At 42.8% G+C, this 18,405-nt stretch overlaps 1 protein-coding gene across 1 annotated transcript in view; it reads left to right on the top strand.

Annotated features, from left to right (window-relative positions):
• Positions 1-13,747: 13,747 nt before the first annotated feature.
• LOC109882860 (EMILIN-1) overlaps positions 13,748-18,405 on the top strand; it is a 69,751-nt gene continuing 65,093 nt past the window's right edge. Inside the window, exon 1 of the mRNA XM_031828523.1 lies at positions 13,748-14,491. Within this exon, the coding sequence (XP_031684383.1) occupies positions 14,343-14,491 (149 nt within the window). The 5' untranslated portion in view covers positions 13,748-14,342. The remainder of the gene's footprint in view (positions 14,492-18,405) is intronic.

Here is an 18,405-nt window from a genome sequence, read left to right as displayed (position 1 = left end):
TATACAGGGGTGTACCGTTATAGAGACAATGTGCGGAGGCACCAGTTAGTTGAGGTAATATGTACATGTAGGTAGAGATATTAAAGTACTATGCATAAATGATAACAACAGAGAGGAGCAGCAGTGTAAAAAGGGGGGGGGTCAATGCAAATGGTCTGGGTAACCAATTGATTAAGTGTTCAAGGAGTCTTATGGCTTGGGGGTAGAAGCTGTTTAGAAGCCTCTTGGACCGAGACTTGGCGCTCCGGTACCGCTTGCCGTGTGGTAACATGCTCTTGATGGTGCAGCTGTAGAACCTTTCGAGGATCTGTGGACCCATGCCAAATCTTTTCAGTCTCCTGTGGGGAATAGGTTTTGTTGTGTCCTCTTCAAAACTGTCTTGGTGTGCTTGGACCATGTTAGTTTGTTGGTGATGTGGACACCAAGGAACTTGAAGCTCTCAACCTGCTCCACTGCAGCCCCGTCGATGAGAATGGGGGCCTGCTCGGTCCTCTTTTTCATGCTGTCCACAATCATCTCCTTTGTCTTGATCACGTTGAGGGAGAGGTTGTTGTCCTGGCACCACAGGGCCAGGTCTCTGACCTCCTCCCTATAGGCTGTCTCGTCACTGTCAGGCCTGTCAGGAAGTCCAGGATCCAGTTGCAGAAGGAGATGTTTAGTCCCAGGGTCCTTAGTTTATTGATGAGCTTTGAGGGCACTATGGTGTTGAACGCTGAGCTGTAGTCAATGAATAGCATTCTCAAATAGGTGTTCCTTTTGTCCAGGTGGGAAAGGGTAGCGTGGAGTGCAATAGAGATTGCATCATATGTGGATCTGTTGGGGCGGAATGCAAATTGGAGTGGGTCTAGGGTTTCTGGAATAATGGTGACCCATGACCAGCCTTTCAAAGCACTTCATGGCTACAGACGTGAGTGCTGCGGGTTGGTAGTCATTTATGGAGGTAACCTTAGTGTTCTTGGGCACAGGCACTATGGTGGTCTGCTTAAAACATGTTGGTATTACAGACTCAGACAGGGAAAGGTTGAAAATGGGGAGAGGTTGAAAATGTCAGTGAAGACTCTTGCCTGTTGGTCAGCACATGCTCGCAGTACACATCCTGGTAATCCATCTGGCCCTGCGGCCTTGTGAATGTTGACCTGTTTAAAGGTCTTACTCACATCGGCTGCAGAGAGCATGATCACTCAGTCTTCCAGAACAGCTGGTGCTCTCACGCATGTTTCAGTGTTATTTGCCTCAAAGCGAGCATATAAGTAGTTTAGCTTATCTGGTAGGCTCGTGTCACTGGGCAGCTCTCGGCTGTGCTTCCTTTTGTAGTCTGTAATGGTTTGCAAGCTCTGCAACATCCAACGAACATCAGATCCGGCGTAGTACGATTCGATCTTAGTCCTGTATTGACGCTTAGTCCTGTATTTACACTTTGCCTGTTTGATGGTTCGTCAGGGGCATAGAGGGATTTCTTATAAGCTTCCAGGTTAGAGTCCTGGTCCAGGTTAGAGTCCTGCTCCTTGAAAGCGTCAACTCTGGCCTTTAGCTCAGTGCAGATGTTGCCTGTAATCCATGACTTCTGGTTGGGAAGGGACGTACGTATGGTCACTGTGGGGACAACGACATCATCAATGCACTTATTGATGAAGCCAATGACTGATGTCATTTCAGTCTGTGCTAGCAAAACAGTCATGTAGCTTAGCATCTGCTTCATCTGACCACTTTTTTATTCATCTAGTCATTGTTGCTTGCTGCTTTAATTTTTGCTTGTAATTTTTGCTTGTAAGCAGGAAGAAATAATTATGGTCAGATTTGCCAAATTTACAGTGAGAGAGAGCTTTGTATGCATCTCTGTTTGTGGAGTAAAGGTGGTCCAGAGTTTTTTTCCCTCTGGTTGCACATTTCACATGCTGACAGAAATGTGGAAAAACGGATTTAAGTTTCCCTGCGTTAAAGTCTCCGGCTATTAGGAGCGCCGCCTCTGGGTGAGAGTTTTCTTGTTTGCTTATGGCGGAATACAACTCATTCAATGCTGTCTTATAGTGCCAGCCTCTGACTGTGGTAGTATGTAAACAGCTACGAAAAATACAGATGGAAACTCTCTAGGTAGGTAGTGTGATCAACAGCTTATCATGAGATACTCTGCCTCAGACGAACAAGAGCTTGAGACTTCCTTAGATATCGTGCACTAGCTGTTATTTACAAAAATACATAGTCCGCCACCCTTTGTCTTACCAGATGCCGCTGTTCTATCCTGCCGGTACAGCGTATTACCAGCCAGCTGTATGTTGAGAGGGTCATCGTTCAGCCATGGCTCCGTGGCTGAACTATAGTAGTCCCTTTGGTAGTTTAATCTTGAACGTAGGTCAGCGATTTTATCCTCTAAAGATTGCACGTTTGCTAGCAGAATGGAAGGAAGTGGGGGGTTTATTCTATCGCCTACAAATTCTCAGAAGGCAGCCCGCCCTCTGGCCCCTTTTCCTCCGCCTCCTCTTCACGCAAATCACAGGGATCTGGGCCTGTTCCCGAGAAGGCAGTATATCGTTTGCCAAATCGTAGTGGGAGGACCACACAGCATATCATTGTGTGACTACAAGTTTACTTCGATATGCTGGTTATTATATCAATAATTCTGCATAAAGGCATGTCAAATTTGATTTGATTTGATTTGAATTTCTGCATAATTAATTTTACAGACACAAAAATATCCAAAATGATACATTTTATAAAATTGTACCTGCATATCCTGTTTCTATCAGCCCAGTCATTACTTTTTTCACGCGTCAGGTAATTAATTTGCATTAAATGGTTGGATCGAAACCTGGTTAATGTAAACCCCTTAAACATTAAAGGACATCTCCACTCGAGTCCATGGCTGCTACACCTGACTGCCCTAGAGCCAGCTAAAGCCCTTAGGGAGAGTAATGCAGAGCTGTGCCCCTTGTAAAAAAATCTATGGCTAAATCAGTCATTGGCTCCATGGAATTCGCCTCTTTGGAATTCCTTAACCCTTTTAATGAGTTGTTTTCCGAATGAGAAATGAGCTATTTTCCAACAGTTGTATTCTCAGACAGTGTTCCATTCCTGAATTCCACAGAACAGACGGAGTTAGCAGTCCTAATTCTGATGGCATCAATCAGTTTGTTCAGCAATGGCATGACATGCCAGCAGTGCTTGAAAGAGTTACACATAGCTCTGTGTGGAATGTGTTGAGTGAGGGCCATTGTCTGTAGGGGTGGTGCATTGTGTCATTTCCTCAGGGCAGGTGGCTGAGGACAGGTGAGGGGGCTACAGCATATAGGACTATAAATAGCTCTATAAATAGCTCACTAACACATGCCAAGAAACTCATGAAGCAATTTCAGTTCACTCTTAAATGGCTTTTAACGAGTTAAAAACTTTATGGCAAAGATAACCAATTACATTTTTCCATGTCAACCAAATAATCCCGGCATACTCCAAAGTCATTCTAGTGAGACTCGACATGTTTTGAACGACCTTGTGAAAACATTTGGTTGCACTATAATTAGAATCAACTTTGTAAAACTTTGTTCCCATAAAGGGTGATTAATACTGCCCTGTTGTGCATTTTTTCGGTATCCTTCCCAGGTTTGTCATTCTACTTTGATTAAGTGTATTTATTTTAGGCGTCGGAATGTAAATAGTGACCTCATTACTCTTCATCACATTTTTGGCCAGAAAAATAAAGAAAAACAAAAGAAAGAAGACATTTTATTTAGAGTTGTTTCTCGAACACAAGCTCAATGGAGAATATTTTGTTCAGGGATGTGTTATATATGTGTTTCATATGTGTTCTACCATAGTCACTTCTACTTCTTCTTCCATCTGCGAGAAATCAATCCCTAGAGTCGAGCCTTGTTCCGCAATAGAAACTTGAATTTGTGTATCAATGTGTTACCCAAGCAGAGGATAACAACAGAACACAGTGCCTGACAAAATTACAAAAACATAGAGAAGAAACCCAACCCATATCCCCACACCTACACCCCTCCCCCCCGACCCTGCCACCAGCCAAACAGCCAACACCACAGAACACGAGACAGGGTGTTTGCGAAACACAGGAGTCGGCTCAATAAGTGATCCTACTCACGGGGCACAGACTTCAGTTCAACGTCAAGTTTTGATTTATATTTGGTTGAGTTGTCAACTAATGTGAATTCAATATGGGGGGAAAATGTAATTGGAATGCATTTACGCTGATTAGTTTTTTACAAATCCAATTCGTTTTCCACATTGATTTAACGTCATCACATTGATTTTTGGGGGTTGAAATTACATGGAAACAACGTTGATTCAACCAGTTCTTGCCCAGTGGCTACTTTTCCACACTGTGGTTTCACAGATTCTTTCCATCGCTGCACACATCTGCAGGTTATCAGTAGGACACACATTCCTGCTCTCTTTCTCTCCTTCTCCTCCCTCCCTCACTTCCTCTCTCTTTCTTTTGAATCTGATATTTACACCTACAGTAGAGGATAATTGGAGGTGTCGTCATAACATGGGGTTGGACGGTGGGTGGAAGTGTTTGGGCAGTCAAAGGGCTGGGTGCTCCATGGCTGCTGCAGGAAAACCCATCACATAATCTGGCTCTGTAATTAAAGCCTCTCCTGTTTCTCTCCCTCTGTCAAAGACGCACACACACAAATACACACACACAGAGAAAGCTGCATTCCTGCGACGGTTCTGGTTGCAATTTGTAGGATTAGCGAACAGAAAAGGGTTACAATGACTGAGGAGAAAGTCCACTCAGCATCACCTGAAAGGACAAAGGGGCCTAAGAAAAATATTGGAATTCAAGTCCAGGGTAATGAAATGAGACTCTGGCTGGGATTCAAACAAACCGGGATTCAGACAAAGGCAATTTTCCTGACGTTGGAGCAAATCGCATTCACAATACCTTTAAACCTCAAGTGCAGTGCAATGTTAGCGCTTTTGCGGTTTGTTTGTATCCTGGCCTATATATATATTCTTAGTGTGTGCTGCAGGCAGTAGTCTTAAAAGGGCAAGTTCAACCGGTTAATCCATGATTCATGGCCACTGGACCATGTTGGTTATCAGTGCGGTCGACGGTCATAAAGAGAGAACTACATCAGTGGTCAGTAACGGCTCTGAGAGGACCCAATGTAGCTCCACTGTTAACCTGTAACATCTGAACACTCTCTCTCTGGACCATTGACCTCTGACCTCAGACTAGTTGGGGTCGTGAAGTCAGGTGCGGTCCTCTATGGGGCGTTATAGGGTGCTTGCCCCCCCCTCCCCCTTTAAGCCCCCAAGCCAGATGACTAGTGATGTAGTGGCCAAATAAATAGGTAGGTAAACTCTGCTCGCTGGTTGTGGTGAAAAAAGTAATGCTTCCAATACTTAATGCATTTGTCCACAAAAGATGAGAAGACTGTGCAGCAACAAAAAAAAGTGGGTAAATTGTGTTTACTCACATTTACCCTCCACTACACCACTGCAGATGACAGGGTTTAACTACAGTGAGGAAGTCACAATAAACATTACACAAGTTACAGGAGAGTAAAATTAAACAAATAAAACATCTAACTTTATACACTCCATACAAATGTTTCCATTTCTTATGGTTTGGCATTAGTCATAAAGAACAATACAACCCTTTATCTTGAGGTATCATCAAAATGTTATCATCAGAGTACTGTGTTTATGTTTTGCAGACTGTAGATTCTGATTAGCTACATTGTATATCCGACTCTGTACTGTATATTACCTGGGACCCAACCTAGTGGATTTGAGATGGATGGAAGTGACATACTGTTAACTGTGTAGCCAGAGTTTAATAGCTGGGTTGTGAAACACTGGTTATTTGTAATTACAACGTGTGGGTGGTCTCAGCTTCAGCTTCCACTAATAATGATTCAACAACAACAAAAACAGAGGGAGGGGGAAATTATTCTGCACAGGAGAGAAGCCTCATGTGCCCTAAAATTACCACAGCCTAGCCCCTGTGTATGTGTGCTTCTACACGCCGTGCTTCTGCATTGCTTGCTGTTTGGGGTTTTAGGCTGGGTTTCTGTACAGCACTTTGAGATATCAACTGATGTAAGAAGGGCTTTATAAATCATTTTGATTTTATTTGATGTGTGTGTGTGTGTGTGTGTGTGTGTGTGTGTGTGTGTGTGTGTGTGTGTGTGTGTGTGTGTGTGTGTGTGTGTGTGTGTGTGTGTGTGTGTGTGTGTGTGTGTGTGTGTGTGTGTGTGTGAGTGTTACCTGACACACAAACACACACACAGACAATGTCCAGCTACTTGCTATTATCAGCTCTGAGGGAAGAGGCCAGGGACAATGTTCCAGGTCCAAGCTCAGGTCAGGTTTGATTGACTGCAGCTGCCAGGGAAAGGTCAACTTCTGTGTCTGTCCCACATCTCTGTTAGAGACGCATTTATATTTTTATTTTGGGAATTAACGAGCCTGTTTTGTAAATCAGACATTTCGGATTCCTTCACTCTTAGCTTTTAATTGAAATCATGTGGGATTTACACGACATGACTAAAAGAATGTGGACACCTGCTCATCAAACTTCTCATTACAAAATCATGGGTATTAATGTGGAGTTGGTCCCCCCTTTGCTGCTATAAAAGACTCCACTCTTCTGGAAAGGCTTTCCACTTGTAGTTGGAACATTACTGCGGGGACTTGCTTTCAATCAGCCACAAGAGCATTTTGAGGGGTCGGGCACTGATGTTGGGCGATTAGGCCTGTTTTGCAGTCAGAGTTCTAATTCATCCCAAAGGTGTGCGATGGGGTTGAGATCAATACCTATTTTTGTGTACAGGGGCATTGTCATTCTGAAACAAGAAACGTCTTTCCCCAAATTGTTGCCACAAAGTTGGAAGCAGAGAATCGTCTAGAACAGTGGTTCCCAAACTTTTTATAGTCCTGTACCCCTTCAAACATTCAACCTCCAGTTAGCACCAGGGTCAGCGCATTCTCAAATGTTGTTTTTTGCCATCATTGTAATCCTGCCACACACACACTATACGATACATTTATTAAACATAAGAATGAGTGAGTTTTTGTCACAACCCAGCTCGTGGGAAGTGACAAAGAGCTCTTATAGGACCAGGGCACAAATAATAATATAATAATTATCAATACATTGGCTCTTTATTTAATTAACCATCTTACATATAAACACATCATCTGTATTTGACATTGTGTTGTTATTTCGCTCTACACAAGATGGTTTAATTTTATTTTGGGCTGTGAAACGAGGCTACTCATGCAAGAAAAAAACCTCACCCAAATCTATAGCCCCGTTGAAAAATACTGTTTGAAAATGTGAAGGAAAACAAATTATATATATATTTATATATATATTTATATTTGATTTGAATCTCATTTTTATTTGGCGTACCCCCGACAGCATTGTGGTACCCCCGTTTGAGAATACCTGGTCTAGAATGTCATTATATGCTGTAGCGTTAAGATTTCCCTCCACTGGAGCTAAGGGGTCTAGCCCAAACCATGAAAAAAAGCCCCAGACCAGTATTCCTCCTCCACCAAACTTTACAGTTGGCACTATGCATTCAGGCAAGTTGCGTTCTCCTGGCATCTGCTAAACCCAGATTTGTCCGTCGGACTGCCAGAGAACGTGTTTCCAGTGCTCCAGACTACAGTGCTTACAACACTTCATCTGACACTTGGCATTGTGCATAGTGATCTTAGGCTCCCGACGAATAGTTATTGTGCTGATGTCGCTTCCAGAGGCAGTTTGAAACTCAGTAGTGATTGTTGCAACTGAGGACAGGTGATTTTTATGAGCTATGCGCTTCAGCACTCGGCGGTCCCATTCTGTGAGCTTGTGCGGCCTACCACTTCATGGCTGATCCGTTGCTGCTCCTAGACCTTTCCACTTTACAATAACAGCACTTACAGTTGACCGGGGAAGCTCTAGCGGGGCAGAAATTTTACGGACTGACTTGTTGGAAATGTGGCATCCTATGAAGGTGTCATGTTAAAAGTGACTGAGCTCATCAGTACATCCATTCTACTGCCAATGTTTGTCTATGGGGATTTGATGGCTGTGTGATCGATTTTATACACCTGTCAGCAACGGGTGTAGCTGAAATAGCCGAATCCACTAATATGAAGGGGTATCCACATCCTTTTGTATATATAGTGTATCTGCCTGGTTGTTTCCATAGAAATGCTTCTCTAGTATCACTGTGAGATTTGTGAGTTAGTTGTTTGTGCCTCTTGAACAGCTGGTGGGTCCATAGTGATACCATCAGGTGTATAACAATCAGGTGTGGAAAGGTTTGGGGAGGTTTTAGTGTCCTTCTAATCCGTGAATCAGAATTAACCCTCTGCATTCAAACTATCTGTCTACAGCAGGCAGGCTGGCTGGCTTTAACAGTGTCATGGAACTGTGGGTTACAACAAAAAAACAGGTGCTTACACAGGAAACTGGCCCTGTTGTCAGAGATCTGATTGGTCAGTCTGAGAAGGGTATTTCAGAAGGGAACTCATCACATCCACCCAGCTGTAGCCTTGACACAGCAGCTTTAACTACCTGGTGGGGGTGGTGGTGGTGGTGATGATGAACATTTTGAAAATAATCAAACCACCACCATCAATAAATAAATAAATCAAATGTATTTATAAAGTCATACATGGACGTCATACACACCAATTACCGCTGGTTGTGGTCATGTGTGATTTGTGATTCTGGTGTGAAGCATGGCTCCAAAATGATGATGTAGCGGCTGAATGGAAGAAGGATTGTTCTGATGTGGGTATACCCATCCGTCCCTCCCTCTCTCTAGTTTCTCGCTGCCTGCCTCCCCCTTTCTCTTTCTCTCTGTTTCTCTCCATCTCCCTCTTTTCTCTCGCTCGCTCTCTCTTTCTCCCTTCCTGCCTCCCTCTTCTTTCTTTCTCCTTCTCTCCTCGCTCTCTTTCTCTTTCTCTCTCCCCTCCCACCACAGGCACTCAGGTGCATCTCTGAGCAGGGAAACCCAGAGGTCAGTAGCCCATGAAAGAGCCTCCTCTCTGGGGAAGAGAGAGAGAGGAGCCAGGGGGTGGTGGTGGCGGTGGTCAGTGCCTAGTGTGGATCTGAGTGGGACCCCCTTAAAGATGCACTCCAGGATCTTAAGCACAACAAATTCGTAACATATACTACGAATTGGATTCGTAATATATCATACAAATAGAAGAAAAAAAAAATATATATATATATATACAGTACCAGTCAAAGGTTTGGACACACCTACTCATTCAAGGGTTTTTCTTTATTTGTACTATTTTCTACATGGTCAAAACTATGAAATAACACATGGAATTATGTAGTAACCAAAAAAGTGTAAAACATATCAAAATATATTTTAGATTCTGCAAAGTAAACAACCTTTTCCTTGATGACAGCTTTGCATTCTGTCAACCCTGCTGGTTAAGTGTGTCTTGAAAATCTTCTAAATAAATCACCAACAGAGTCATCAGGAACCCACACACCATCACACCTCCTCCTCCATGCTTCACGGTGGGAACCACACATGCGGAGATCATCTTGTTCACCTACTCTGTATCTCGTAAAGACACATTTTTGAAACCAAAAATCTCTAATTTGGACTCATCAGACCAAAGGACAGATTTCCACAGGTCTGATGTCCATTGCTCGTGTTTCTTGGCCCAAGCATGTCTCTTTTTTTTATTGGTGTCGTTTTGTAGTAGTTTCTTTGCAGCAATTTGACCACGAAGGCCTGATTCACACCATCTCCTCTGAACAGTTGATGTTGAAATGTGTCTGTTACTTAAACTCTGTGAGGTGCATTTAATTGCCAATTTCTGAGGCTGGTATCACTAATGAACATAACCTCTGCAGCATAGGTAACTCTGGGTATTCCTGTCCTGGCAGTCCTCAGTTTCATCGTAGTGCTTGATGGTTTTTGCGACTGCACTTGAAGAAACGTTCAAAGTTCGTGAAATCTTCCGGATTGACTGACCTTCATGTCTTAAAGTAATTATGGACTGTCGTTTCTCTTTGCTTATTTGAGCTGTTCTTGCCATAATATGGATTTGGTCTTTTACCACAGGACTATCTTCTGTATACCAACCCTACCTTTTCACAACACAACTGACTGGCTCAAACGCATTAAGAAGTAAATAAATTCCACAAATTAACTTTTAACAAGGCACACCTGTTAATTGAAATAAATTCCAGGTGACTACCTCATGAAGCTGGTTGAGAGAATGCCAAGAGTGTGAAAAGCTGCCATCAAGGCAAAGGGTGGATACTTTGAAGAATCTCAAATATAACATATATTTGGATTTGTTTAACACTTTCTTGGTTGCTACATGATTCCATATGTGATATTTCTTCTCTATTATTCCACAATGTAGAAAATCGTAAAAATAAAGAAAAAACAGTACTGTATATATACACATAAAATACATAATAATAATAACACTTTTTACAGGACGTAACATATCATACGAAATGAACGATGTGTTACACAATTTGATGACGTGGTACACAAAAAACAAGGACCACTTTGGCTTGTGAGTGCCACATTCAGAACTATTGGCTGAAATTCTACAAAAGTTAGAGTGCATCTTTAATTGTACCGTAATCACAGCTGTTCTTCTGAGACATATAAAGTTGGGCAGCGATTGAGCTCCATGTGTGTCTGGTGTCCCCTCACAGCTGGTGCACTTAAGGGAAAGGAGAAGGTGGAACGGGGCATTTTCCAATATGGTGCTGGTGAGATTACAAAGGCAACAAACAGCTGAGTGACTACCATCGTGTCCACCACACAGGGCTGATCTCGCACCTCTGGTGCTTAGTGCACAAGGCTCAGTGTGTAGTGTGTGTTAACATTTGTAACTTGGTATCAACTCAACCAATGTTACAACTTTTTAATCAGGTTTTTACCTATGTAACTTCTATCAATAAAGATACCTCTAAATGTGACTATATGTTTGAATTTAAGCTTAACACTTTACAGCAAGAAAAAATGGGTAATAACATGATAATAAAGATGGAAACTAGTTGTAATTTATTTAAGTGCTACCGCGTTAGGTACTATAAGAATAACTCAAATATAATGCAAGGTTAAGAATACAGTACAGCGCTTGTGACCTATCCAGTGTGTTCTATTCCTATTATAACCTGTACCACATAACACTGATCGCAAGGTAGAGTTCACCATTAATATTAGCTCTAAATTGACGTGGCATGTTGTCTTTGAAGGTATTTTTTTCTCTTTAAACACAATAACAATGCCCCCCACAGATTCAGCTTTCAAAAAACAACAGCATTTGTTTGTAGTTAAGTACACACAGCTATTAGATGTTTATGAGTTAAATCAAAAGCTTTTGATTTAAAGCTTTTTCCCAATAAAACCACACCACGTGACTATTCTCAGAACCTTACTTTATGCTAACGTCAGCATAACTACAGCCGGGAACTTCATCCCTGCCACAAACACAACATCACACAACTAAATAGGCTGGTCAGTTGACCATAGAAATAGAAAGAGTTAAACAGATCCAATTCTAAATTACTTTTGACTGTCTATTTTTTGCAATCTTTTGTCAACGCAGGACCAATAGGCCATGGTCCTGCGTTGACAAAACCTATCTTTCACCCCTAAACATCAGCTTCCTTCCTCTGAAGTTAAGTGAACTGAACTCCTGTGGTGCTTTAGAGCTGTCACTACACTGTCCACAGTCAGGCTAAACACCATAGAGCTCTATTTACTATGTAAAGCGCTTTGAGTACCTCAGTAGGTAGAAAGCACTATATAAACCAAATCCTTTCATTCATTAGAGGCCTCTGATGTGGTGGGAAGCATGTCCATTGACCCAGCAGGGGGTTGGAGTGTTGGAGGGTGGAAGTCTCTCCAGGGACTCTATGAACCCCAGGCGATAGGGGTGTGTGTGGGCCTCAATAGCGACAAGTGACAGCCTCCGCCTCCACCCAGAGAGGCGCTTAAACAGGCTGTCAATCCTCTTCTATTGAATCATATGATCAAATGGGGTTGTATGAAGTCCAGCACAATGTACAGTTCACACATGCACGCACGCATGCAGGTATGCATACACACACACACACACAGAGAAACTAGACCCTTTATAATAAATAGTAAATGCCTTTATCAGAGGACCAATAATCCTTGATGAGTGACTGGGCTGGCAGGAGTTTAAGATCAGTGTAAGTGATTTCATTAATTTATCCCTCCCCAGTCTCTGATTGCTGCTGCAGAGCAGTATGACATTACCGAAATTCCCAATGAAACACCACCCCTCTCTCACCTGTGACCGCTCAACCTATGTCTGAGGTGACGAAATCCCCTAAAACACAAACAGACACATGTGCAGAAACATTCACGCACCCCTCCGCGTGATAGCCTAACAACTCCTGTCAGAATGGTGGAACAGAGGAGGAGGTTTGGATTGAATTGAACGATTAAGAAAATATGAAATCCTTACCTTTGAGCATGCCCTGCATACCCCATCTTCTTTCACCCAAGGTCTGCCTCTATCTCTCTCATCTCGCTGCCCTGGGGTGTATATTAAACTAAAGAGACAGTAGAGTTAACTGGACTTCAAGCCTAGGAGATGTCCCATCCCCCAACAGCTGAGCCCAGAGGCAGGAAGTTAGGGAGGTCTGGATGGAGAGGAGAGGAGGACACATCCTGGGGAAGACAAGCACATCTGCAGAGATAAGAGTACAGAGGAAAGAACAAATCACTTATCACCCCATTCCCTCAAGAAGTCATCAAATTAACCCCCAAACATGAATGAATGTAATGATTTAGATTAAACTAATGAGTAGATAATATGAACAGATGTATGAATGAATGACGGATGTATGAATGAATGGATTTAGAGAATATATGCTATTATTAATTTAATAGAGATATAACCAGCAGTGGTGTAAAGTGGTGTAAAGTACTTAAGCAGTGGTGTAAGTAAAAACACTTTAAAGTAATACTTAAGTAGTTTTTTGGGGTATCTGTACTTCACTATTTATATTTTTTAACAACTTTAAATTTGACTTCACTACATTCCTCAAGAAAATATTTTTAAGTACTTAAGTATCAAAAGTAAATGGAATTGCTAAAAGTACTTGTCACATTTTGACAGGAAAATGGTCCAATTCACACCCTTATCAAGAGAACATCCCTGGTCATCCCTACTGCCTCTGATCTGGCGGACTCACTAAACACAAATGCTTTGTTTGTAAATGATGTCTGAGTCTTCGAGTGTGCCCCTGGCTATCTGTCAATTCCTTTGGATGTCACTCAAATATTGCTTAATCTATGATGATGTAGGCCTACTGGGTTTGTGCCACTACTTGTGTGATGCTACTTGGTTACAGAGTTTGAGAGAAGCAGCTTCATTGTAACCTCATCAAATTCACGCGTGTCCTCGGATGAGGAGTTAAATTCAGTCCAAAAAGTAGGATTGCAATGGGAAAGTATAGGCCACTTGTATCCATCTTCTCAGTCTCTCCACTGTCAGATTATTTTCATAAACATGCTTATCTAAATACTCCTCCGTTCTTTTGCAAGCACACTCTTCCGTTTTCCCCGGATCAGATAGAGGGGATTTTCCTAATAGCGATGCTTCGGCCAGATAAGCGTCAATTGCGTGAGCAATTTTCCAAAAGCAGCAAGTGGGTGTGTAAATACAGTATATGTTGTCATTCGAGAGTTTTTCCTAGACACTGATCGAAGGTAAGTTTTGAGTTTCGCCTGACCTTCATTTGGGGAATTTAAGCTGGTCCTAGATCTGTGCGTATGTGTTTGATAGGAAGCCTACAGGTGGGAGGGGTCAGAAAGCGCACGAAGGAAGGGAGGTAAAAAGGAAGAGAGAGAGAGAGGAGACTTAGGTAGGGGGAGAACAGTCATTCAGATTCTGCTCGGCTTGAAACGCAAGCCACCTTCCTCGCAGTTTTGCGTCGCAATAACTTCTTACTAACTGACTGAAATTAAAACTTTTTCTTGGCAAAACTGTAACCCATTTCAACGTCTGGAAAATAACGGCAGGCTCCTGGATGCGCCTGGAAGTGTCTTATCGCATTTACAAGAATAATTAAGGGAATAGCAGCTGCTTTTGGACATATTTGAAGGGAACATACGTGCTATCAATCAGGGGACTAATAATATAGATGTTGAAGTGACGGTTTGAGATACCGTCTCACATCCCGCTGTAGCCTAACTATGGGTCGATAGTATGGACTTATCCGATTCTGGAGAGGAAGAGTGCGTCACGGCTGATAGGAATTTACTTCCACACTATTCGTGTGGAATAAAAGTTCATTGACAAACGGGAGGATTCTGCCGCATCACTTTTTTGTTGTTTCTTGCAAAGGCATGGCGGGACCAGTTCTGTTTCTTGTGCTGTGGGTCTTCACATGGTCCGGGGAGGTTCGGTGTGCTTCGTACCCGCAGCGGTATAATCTCTATTCGGGACAGACCCAGGCGCAGCCACAGAACGGCGCACGGGCAGCGAGCAGACACAGGTAACACACACACACACACACACACACACACACACACACACACACACACACACACACACACACACACACACACACACACACACACACACACACACACACACACACACACACACTCTCTCTCTCTCTCTCTCTCTCTCTCTCTCTCTCTCTCTCTCTCTCTCTCTCTCTCTCTCTCTCTCTCTCTCTCTCTCTCTCTCTCTCTCTCTCTCTCTCATTTCAAAGGGTACCAAATACTCACTCTCATCGCACTCACTCTCACTCAAATGGTACCACACATCTGGAAGGAGCTGATGCTGATGCGTCAGCGACAGATCCCAATTCTGTGAAAGGAGTTGCCTTGAAATGTGTGTCTCATTTGCAGTGCAGGTGTAACATGATAAAGGAATTTAGTAGTAAAGAAAAGATAGTGTTTAAATGACCCACAGCCATTATTCTCTATAAGAAACTGAACTATTAGATGTTTTAAGACCAAAGTGCTTTTTTCTTTTTCTCCCATGTAGTCTAAACTCTAAACATCAAAGATTGTCAGCTAGAGTAGTCTCTCCCTCTCCCTCTCGCTCTCTCTCTCTCTCTCTCTCTCTCTCTCTCTCTCTCTCTCTCTCTCTCTCTCTCTCTCTCTCTGTGTGTGGCTGAGAGTGAGAGTAAATGTAACACAGATGAGCAGTCCTTCTCATCCAAATGTTCCATGAAAACTGTCTCTTTCCCCACTCACTGAGCATATCTGAAAGGAGCTCTATGGAGGAGCCACAGTGTCTAATAACCCCAGATTTTCGGCCCTCATCAGAGCAGTACTCACAGTCACACATGGACAGAGATACACTTGCTTTGTTATGTTTTCTCTCTTTCACTGTACCACACAAACACACACACACACACACACACACACACACACACACACACACACACACACACACACACACACACACACACACACACACACACACACCAACCTACAGACATGTCTGGGTTATTGGCAGTGCAGTGTTGCTTGTGGTGAGGAGTAAGGAGGAGAAGGGAGTTTCTCCCAAGCGTGACGTGTGATGTACTGTATGGGTTACACATCGTCAACAGTGACACAACACTGTCCCAGGAGCTGGGTTCGCAGGCCAGATATACTGTAGACGACCATGTCAGCGAGGATCCAGGACACATACAGGGGAATCTCAATTGCATTTCCTTGATTCTCCACGTCCTCTCTCCTCGCCTCTTTCTCAAAAACCATTGGATGTGTAGTGTGTGTGTTTGTGCTGGTGCACAATTTCTAATAACCCATCTACAACTGACTATATGTGATAAAGGGAAAATCTGAGGCCTGCACCCGACGCGCAAAAATAGAAAATGTGCTGCACAGTTCCCTATATTATTGACATTTATTGAACAACTACTTTTACTTCAACATTTCTTCATTTATTTATTGAACATTTAGGCCTATTGAAGAGTAGCCTAATTTTGCAATAAATAAATAGTCAAACAATTCCCTAAATTGACACCTTGCGCATGCTTTTGTGAAAAAGCTTCCACACTAATGCCAGATAAAAAAAACGTTTAAAAAAACTTGTAGCCTATAAATATGAATTGCACAATAATTCTACATTTACGGAATTTTTGTATGCATTGTTTTTACTTTATTCAACCTACATGCCACAAAACCTCCATTCATCCACACAATATTTTCTGAAGCTAAACCTGACCCATCCCGCACATGTAACCACGGGGACTACGAGTTATGAATCAACCCGTGTGTGTGTGTGTGTGTGTGTGTGTGAGAGAGAGAGAGATAGTAAAGTGACTCTGACCCCGGTTCAGAGGGAATTTTTTTAATGTATTTTATTTCACCTTTATTTAACCAGGTAGGCAAGTTGAGAACATGTTCTCGTATACAATTGCAACCTGTCCAAGATAAAGCAAAGCAGTTCGACACGTACAACAACAGAGAGTTACACATGGAGTAAAACAAACATACAGTCAATAATACAGCAGAAAAATAAGTCTATATACAATGTGAGCAAATGAGGTGAGATAAGGGAGGTAAAGGCAAAGAAATGCCATGGTGGCGAAGTAAATACAATATAGCAAGTAAAACACTGGAACGGTAGATTTGCAGTGGAAGAATGTGTTCAGGTAGAGATAGAAATAATGGGGTGCAAAGGAGCAAAATAAATAAACAAATACAGTAGGGGGAGAGGTAGTTGTTTGGGCTAAATTATAGATGGGCTATGTACAGGTGAAATTGATCTGTGAGCTGCTCTGACAGCTGGTGCTTAAAGCTAGTGAGGGAGATAAGTGCTTCCAGTTTCAGAGATTTTTGTAGTTCGTTCCAGTCATTGGCAGCAGAGAACTGGAAGGAGAGGCGGCCAAAGGAAGAATTGGTTTTGGGGGTGACTAGAGAGATATACAGTGGGGCAAAAAAGTATTTAGTCAGCCACCAATTATGCAAGTTCACCCACTTAAAAAGATGAGAGAGGCCTGTAATTTTCATCATAGGTACACTTCAACTATGATAGACAAAATTTGGAGAAAGAAAATCCTGAAAATCACATTGTAGGATTTTTAATGAATTTATTTGCAAATACTTTTTTGCCCCACTGTACCTGCTGGAGCGCATGCTACAGGTGGGTGCTGCTATGGTGACCAACGAGCTGAGATAAGGGGGGACATTACCTAGCAGGGTCTTGTAGATGACCTGGAGCCAGTGGGTTTGGCGGTGAGTATGAAGCGAGGGCCAGCCAACGAGAGCGTACAGGTCGCAGTGGTGGGTAGTATATTGGGCTTTGGTAACTAAATGGATGGCACTGTGATAGACTGCATCCAATTTATTGAGTAGGGTATTGGAGGCTATTTTGTAAATGACATCGCCAGAGTCGAGGATCGGTAGGATGGTCAGTTTTACAAGGGTATGTTTGGCAGCATGAGTGAAGGATGCTTTGTTGCAAAATAGGAAGCCAATTCTAGATTTAACTTTGGATTGGAGATGTTTGATGTGAGTCTGGAAGGAGAGTTTACCGTCTAACCAGACACCTAGGTATTTGTAGTTGTCCACATCTTCTAAGTCAGAACCGTCCAGAGTAGTGATGTTGGACGTGCGGGCAGGTGCAGGCAGCGATCGGTTGAAGAGCATGCATTTAGTTTTACTTGTATTTAAGAGCAATTGGAAGCCACAGAAGGAGATTTGTATGGCATTGAAGCTCGTCTGGAGGGTTGTTAACACAATGTCCAAAGAAGGGCCAGAAGTATACAGAATGGTGTCGTCTGCGTAGAGGTGGATCAGAGGCTCACCAGCAGCAAGAGCGACATCGTTGATGTATACAGAGAAGAGAGTCGGTCCAAGAATTTAACCCTGTGGCACCCCCATAGTGACTGACAGAGGCCCGGTCAACAGGCCCTCCGATTTGACACACTGAACTCTATCAGAGAAGTAGTTGGTGAACCAGGCGAGGCAATCATTTGAAAAACCAAGGCTATCGAGTCTGCTGATGAGCATGTGGTGATTGACAGAGTCGAAAGCCTTAGCCAGGTTAATGAATACGGCTGCACAGTATTGTTTCTTATCGATGGTGGTTAAAGATATCGTTTAGGACCTTGAGCGTGGCTGAGGTGCAGCCATGACCAGCTCTGAAACCAGATTGCATAGCGGCGAAGGTATGGTTGGATTCGAAATGGTCGGTAATCTGTTTGTTGACTTGGTTTTCGAAGACCTTAGAAAGGCAGAATAGGATAGATATTGGTCTGTAGCAGTTTGGATCAAGAGTGTCTCCCCTTTGAAGAGGGGGATGACCGCAGCTGCTTTCCAATCTTTGTGAATCTCAGACGACATGAAAGAGAGGTCGAACAGGCTAGTAATAGGGGTTGCAACAATTCTGGCAGATCATTTTAGAAAGAAAGGGTCTAGATTGTTTAGCCCGGCTGATTTGTAG

This window comes from Oncorhynchus kisutch, linkage group LG7 (assembly GCF_002021735.2).
Source record: "Oncorhynchus kisutch isolate 150728-3 linkage group LG7, Okis_V2, whole genome shotgun sequence".
Classification (NCBI taxonomy): domain Eukaryota; kingdom Metazoa; phylum Chordata; class Actinopteri; order Salmoniformes; family Salmonidae; genus Oncorhynchus; species Oncorhynchus kisutch.
Note: the sequence above shows the minus strand (reverse complement) of the source record. Positions and strands in the feature narration are given on the sequence as shown.